A 7393-nucleotide genomic window follows, 5' to 3' on the forward strand; every position below is an offset into this window, starting at 1 on the left:
CACTCACTTTGTAGACCAGGCTGGCCTCGAACTCAGAAATCCGCCTGCCTCTGCCTCCCGAGTGCTGGGATTAAAGGCGTGCGCCACCACGCCCGGCTCTACTATGGGCAATTTTACCTTGAGTTTCTAATGAAATATGCTCTAACATCTTATGTATTTATTTTAAGAATTACCATCAAAGTTACTTATATAAAAATATATTACTAATCTAGAGTATGTTCTTTACTGTGTGTATGAGTATGACATTACAATAATTATATCTAGCAAGTGATCTTCAATAAATATTGAGTTTTGTATGAATTTGTACTTTCTTTACTGGAAGTAATAGGAAGAAAAAATCTATCAACATCAAAGAGTCACATTTAAAGTGTGCAACTCATGGCTTTAGAGATGGCTCGGTGGTTAAGAACATTGTTATTCTTTTTTTAAATAATTTTATTTTCCACGTTCATTGGTGTTTTGGCTGCAGATATGTCAGCGTGAAGGTGTCAGATCTCTGGAACTGGAATTAATACAGGTGTGAGCTGCCATGGTAGAGAATTAAACCATGATCCTCTGGGAGTGCAGCTGGTGCTCTTGACTGCTAAGCCATCTCTCTAGTCCCAACACTGCTATTTTTGAAGGTGACCTGTAGAAGCCTGTGTTCTCATGCTAATTATATTACCTAAAAGCCTGTTTGCAGTATCCTGCACATGGAGCTAAAGGAAGCCTGTCCCAGTTGGTTTTTGACTGGTAAATAAAGTCAATGACTGAGCAAAGAGAGGAGGTAGGGCTTTTAGGACTCCTGGGAAGGGATTGAGGAAAGAGAAACAGGGGATTCTGTCATGACAAGGGCATAGGAGAGGACCACTCCAGAAAGGTTCAGGAGAGTGAGACAGCCAACATGTAGGTTCAGGGAGAAAGTGGCCCCAGGAAGGTTGCCCAACAGGGTCCAGGACAATAATGATAAAGTGTAGATTTGGTAAGTATTAACTCAGGTATATCAGAGAGGAGTGTGTGTTAGCCACATGGAGTTAGGGAGTGGCCCAGCCATTGAGCTGTTTAAGGTATTTAAAATATAAAGCTGTGTATGTGTGCCTTTCTCTGGAATCCAGATCATTGGGGTGGCAGCAAGAACTGTGCACATTCACCTGCTGGGAAGTATACAGCAGACTCACATAATATTTTATAGAGTAGATTTGCTTAATACCGAACCAGTGACCCAGTTTCAGTTTTAGCAATCTTATTGAAGCCCACAATTATATGTAATTATAGTTCCAGGCTGCCTTGTGCCATCTAGACCTTTGTCCACACTATGTAAGCAGATGGTGCACATAAGTACACACAGGCAGACCAAACAACAATATAAATAAAATAAAATTAATAAAGATTTTATAAGTTAAAGATGTAAACATAAAGTATACAATTAAAGGGACTTTTACAATCTTTATAATTCTGATGAAAGGATCACTATAGAATGAAAATTGTGGCAAACCAACCTAATTTTTTTAACTATTTCAAGAATATTTGTTGATTGCTATGCATGCCATTTATACTTTGGAATTATGAAAACATTTTTGAAAGTTAACTTTATAAAATACATACAAAGGGTTGTCTATTTTGAAATATTTGCCCTGAAAAAAATTACTGGTATACAATATTTGTATACCAGACAGGCAATAAGAACTGGTGAGGTGGGTGTGGTCAAATCCACCAGATCTCTGAGATCTGACACAGCAGGAGTGGAGCTGCCTTCTTCTTGCCTGCTCTGAAAAATTACCCACAATGCCCAACTGAGAGGACCTCAGGCAGGTAGTAACATAAGGCAGCAACTAGAATGCCTCTCCACGCTAACAAAGCGTCTCACTAACCTTAGCCTTCAGCTCGAGACCGTCCCTTCCTGGATATTCTCATGCCCTTTCCCCAAACTTTATAATCCTTGGATCATCTCTAATAAAGTATGCCTTTACATTGAGAACAAATAATAAACATGAACACGCTAAGGTCATCTCAGATCGCTGCTTTATTAGAGATGGCCAATGGGAAATTTCGCCTTTGTATAAATAAGACTACAGAAGAAGGGCTTCTCTCTTCTCCCACAAACAAGGCACTCAGGACTAGTTCCCAATTGGATTGGATCTTGTTCATCTTGGGCCTTACTCTCCCCTGCAGGTCTAGCATGCAATGGCAGTCTCAGGCCATGAAAGGAGATGGGGATGCCCTGCCCCCTGCTGTTCTTCACTTCCTCTCTAGGCAGTAAATTGGAGGTGCCCACATACACCTAGAGCAGCCTTCATTTAGCTCAGACCAAACTTTCATCTTTCTGTTCTGGTGAACAACAATGCTCTGAGACCCTGAATGGGGCTTCAGACTCTGCCTCCTTTCTGAACGGGTGGATTGGCAGTACCCAGACACACCTGGTTAAGAAAGATTGAAGCAGGGACCCACATCAATGACACACATAAACATTGTACACTACCCATTACAGCTGAAAGACTGAGCTGTCCCATATCTAATCTTCCATGAAAGATTTCTTTTGAACGAAAACACTGGTTTATCAACATTTAGAATTCTACATAGTCAACACCCATATGTGAATATTGTCTATAAAGATAATTTCACAAAATTAACATCAGACCAAATTATTATTTACCTTAAGGTTATAAAATATTATGTCATAATAACAGACAAAAATAGAAATATACTAATGATATGATACATTTTAATCATAAAAAATTATTGAAAGCCATCAAAACAGCTCGTCTCATTTGATATTATAATGTAATACTGCACTATTTAAATATTAAATCCTTACCATGGTGTAGCTGTGCGCCACCTTCATTAATTCAATGCATCCTTGAGCATCAGCAAATGCCCGTATTCCTAGACAGTTGGATGGATGCAGAAGTTTCATGAGGAAGTGACAGCACACTTCGACCACTTGAGGGAGCTGGAGAAGGCACGCAGCTGCAAGAAGGTTTTCAATAGTGTCTTCTTTTAATTCCAAGCAACCTAAAGTACAACCAAAAACAAAACAAAAAAAACAAACAAAAACATATGTTACTTGTTTTCTTTAGCCTTTCTCACATGGCTAATGTAATAAGTAGTTGAGTCTTTTCCTCACTTGGAATGTTTGACTGCCCTGATAAGTTACAGTCTTATGCAGGCAAACATAGTTACTCTGGATTAATATGTGCAACAGCACATAAACAATTAACATTCCTTAAGAGGTATTTTCAATATTTTTCCCTAAGGATTTATGATATTTCACCTAATATATGGAAGATATTTGAAGTTCTTGTTATTGGGCTGTCAACTACTGGGAAGGTTATATATTAAAACATCTAACACACTTAACCTGCCCTTCATTGATTCATGCCCTCTTCTCCTAGCTGTTATAAGTTATAAGTGAACCTACATAGATGGGGTATATAAAATACAAGACAGACCTCTACTGTGAATCAAAACCTGGAGAGTGTGGTATACACTGTAATAACTATCTTAAATAAATATTATTAAATAACAAATATAATAAAATAAATATTTGAATATGCATATATAACAATTCATAAAATATATACCTATATTTATAAAACTAATTTTACAATAGAGAAAATAGTAAGGACATCTTGAAATATATAATAACGTATTTATAATCGAGTCTAATAATTAACTCTGGGTCAAATTTATAGTTACATGTAAGTCTAAAAAATACTACCATTAAATAATATCTTTGGGGAAATATTTTCTAAATTATTTAATAAATTGATCAAAAAGTAGATATGAACTAACCAGTACCCCCAGAACTCCTTGGGACTAAATCACCAATCAAAGAAAACTCATGGTAGAACTTGTGGCTCTAATTGCATATGTAGCAGAGGATGGCCTACTCGATCATCAATGGGAGGAGAGGCCCTAGGTCTTGTGAAGGTTCTATGCCCCAATATAGGGGAATGCCAGGGCCAGGAATGGGAGTAGGTAGGTTGGGGAGCAGGGCGAGGGGGGAGGGAATAGGGGATTTTTAGGAGGGGAAACTAAGAAAGGGGATAACATTTGAAATGTAAAAAAAAGAAAATATCTAATAATAAATTTTAAAAAAAGAAAAAATGTTTAAAAAAGTGGAAACATATTTTCTAAACAAAGATGTTCAAATCAGATAAATATTGATAGTATGTGTTTAATAGTATAACTGTGATTCTTTCATTTGAAATAGCAAAGAGATAAATATTTTTAATTGTACATTCTCCCATTAAATTTTTTACACAAACAATCAGTACAGCAGGCTTGACTTGCTCTTTGTGAGAAGAAGTACTTTCCAGAATTACTCTTGGCTGCAGTCTGAGACCTTTGGCTCAGAAGGGTAGAAACTACTGAACTTTCACACATAGGCAGAATACACATTTCCTTCTGCATGTCTGGAACATTTGTTCATTGTCATCAGAGGTTGCCTAGGTGACCAGCTTCTGGTACAAAATTACTAGTTACTGAGTCAGTAATGAGCCTCCCTGTCTAGTAAGGCTTTACATATTTTATCATGAATAACAATATTGAGTCCCTCAGGCTTGAACTGGATGAGAGCTCATGGGCTCTGAGTTTATCTGATGGGTCTTTTTCTCTTTCTCAGTGTGCTTTATAGTCTTATTGTCATGATAAATTATCCGCATTGATTGGAAGTTCAATAAGTAAGATCAGTTATCGTGTGAGCCACTGTATTCAGATATAAGCTTTGGAAATTTCTACCTGTAATATCCTGACCATTAAAGTTTGAGTTTTGAGCTTAAAAAGCAAATGTGTTAGTGTTTCATTCATCCCAAATTTATATTAACATCCATTCTAATTATATTCAACATTCTAAAAACATTTTAGCAAAAAATGTAAAATGTAAATCTATTATTGTTATGAGTATGTAATGAACCCAGGCAATCCAAAAATTAAAAAACAAACAAACAAATGAAAACCACTTCTAGACTTAGTACAAAGAAAGTATAATTAAACTGAATAAGACTGCTCCTAACAAACAAACAGAACAATGGAAATGAACAAAATATCTGTAAATAAGAACATACAAAATCATATAAAATTACATAGAAAGAAGTGGGGAAAAAAGTTAGTTGAAAGGAAGACTGAACAAGTCAAACAATCATGAACAAACATGTAATGCACTTTATAAACCTTAAAATATATAAAATTTACTCAAGAAAGATTACAGGCATAAAAGTTAAACCCTGATTATAAATCATCTTTAAAGATAAGAGAAAATCATTGTGACCTTATGTCAGTGAAATATGTTAGGTAAATATCAAAGTATAATCTTATAAGAACAGGAGAAATTTGACTACATGAAATTCATTTCAAGAGACACTCTCTGAGAAACCAAGAGCTGAGCCTTCTATTAGGAAGGTACCTACAAATCATACACCTGATAAATGATTGTCTATATTGTACTTAGATCGCAAAAATCTAATAATCAGAATAAAAGAATGCAAAGGCTTCTAAATTTCCTTTTGGAAGATATGCTACGGATCACTATGGCCCTAAAAGACAAAGTTGACAAAAACATCCTGTGACAGAACTGAACCAGGAAACACATTACCGCTGAAGTTACTGTGCTTCCTATAAAATAGGACTCTGGGCTTGGTGTGTAGGAGATAAAAGAACTCCAAAAGTGCATGACTTAAAAGAGACAAAAGAAATTCTCACTCCCAAAGGATCCAAGTGTCAAAACTCAAAAGCTCATGAGGAAACCTAGAGTGGAAGAAGGTGACCAACACCCTGGACAATCTGAGCATAAATTCACTATTGGTGAAGTGAAATTAACTCCACACAAGATATGGTAGCATGAGATCATTTTATAAGAAAAACAAAAACAAAACAAAATAAAAAAAAACAGATAAGGCCCTCAATGAAACAAAGGAATAACAATTGAAATGATCTCATGATACCCAAAAAGCACAAACAATAAAATAACAGCTGAATACGGCAATGAGAACAATAAGTAAATACTTTTGAAAGAGAGTGGCATAAAGGAACAGAGATATGAAGAGTAATAAAGGTTCATGGAGAATTATTAAGAGGCTCAAATATCTACTTCATAATAGTTGACCAAGAGAAAGTAAGAAAGAAAGGAAGAAAGAAAGAAAGAAAGAAAGAAAGAAAGAAAGAAAGAAAGAAAGACAGACAGACAGAAGTCAATGTCAGAGAAGTTTCCACACTTATAAAACAATCCCTTTTTTACTAAAATTACTTAACTGGCAATAAAATTAGTAAATTCTGTAACTCAAGAAATTGATGTGTTTCGCTCACCTATTGAGCATGAGCAATCTCTCTCACTAGTCTGTCACAGTCACTTATTCCTCTTCTTCTTTTCTATTTTCCAAGCTAAAGAAATTCTAATAGCTTATTTTCTTTTCCCCACCATGAGATGGATGCCAAATCTGGCAGGTCATTCGATGACTGCCTTTCATTCAGTCTCTTCTCCTTTTCTGTTTCTGCAGTTCTTTTAGACAGGAATAATTCCAGGTCAGAAATTTTGACTGTGGGTTAGTAATCCTCCACTTGAGGCCCTGTCTATCTACTAGAATATCTAACTACACTTGTTCTGCTGTTTTCTGTGTACTGTGTCTACTGTATTTTCATTGCTGAATACATTGTTCTGTTTAGTGTTAATTCCAATTATCAGGCGAGGATACTAAAATATTAATATGAAGCTGCAGGGTTAACCAGGTGCTGGTCTCACATTTCAGCAGGTATTCTCATCTCCAGCTTTTGTGGTTTTCCTATGCCTTCATGGCTTCTTTCTTTTGTTATCTATTTATCTGTTTAACAGTTCTACAGGCATCTACTGCATTTGGACTTTTTCTTTCAATTTAGAGTTTAAGCCAGAATACTTTTATCTCTAAGAGAATTATAGTATGAAAAGGAGTTCTGAGCTCTAAGAAAAATGACCGTGTTTTGATCTTGTATTAGAAATTTTTATCTTTTTTTTGTTTGTTTTGTTTTTTGTTTCTGTTTTTTGTTTGTTTGTTTTTGTTTAATTTGGTGACTGCAGTATTTTCTTCTGTTGCATAATAGTTTCCTCTGAGATTGAAACATTGCATCCAGCAGAGAAGGTAAGCAATTCAAAGGAGCTTCAGGAAGTCCCTGAAGCTGACCAATTCACTAGCCCTGTGCAAACAAGAAAAGCTTTCTTTCACACAGAGTTGCTTAGATAGGAAGAAGTCGGAGACCCAAACGGCTGCCTGAAAGAAATAGAAACTTGGGCTATACAAAGAAACCCTGTCTTGAAAAACAAAAAAGGCTAAAGACACCATCAATAAGACAAGAAAACCACCAACAGATTGGGAAAGGATCTTCACCTATCCTAAATCAGATAAGGGACTAATATCCAATATATATAAAGAACTCAAGAAGGTGG

At 35.8% G+C, this 7393-nt stretch overlaps 1 protein-coding gene across 1 annotated transcript in view; it reads right to left on the reverse strand.

The window, feature by feature from the left end:
• Nucleotides 1–7393, reverse strand: part of Klhl1 (kelch like family member 1) — a 369504-nt gene that overhangs the window by 214108 nt on the left and 148003 nt on the right. Inside the window, exon 4 of the mRNA XM_021181703.1 lies at nucleotides 2795–2991. Coding sequence (XP_021037362.1) covers nucleotides 2795–2991 — 197 coding nt within the window. The remainder of the gene's footprint in view (nucleotides 1–2794; nucleotides 2992–7393) is intronic.

The sequence above is a fragment of the Mus caroli genome, chromosome 14 (genome assembly GCF_900094665.2).
Source record: "Mus caroli chromosome 14, CAROLI_EIJ_v1.1, whole genome shotgun sequence".
In the NCBI taxonomy this organism is placed as follows: Eukaryota; Metazoa; Chordata; class Mammalia; order Rodentia; family Muridae; genus Mus; species Mus caroli.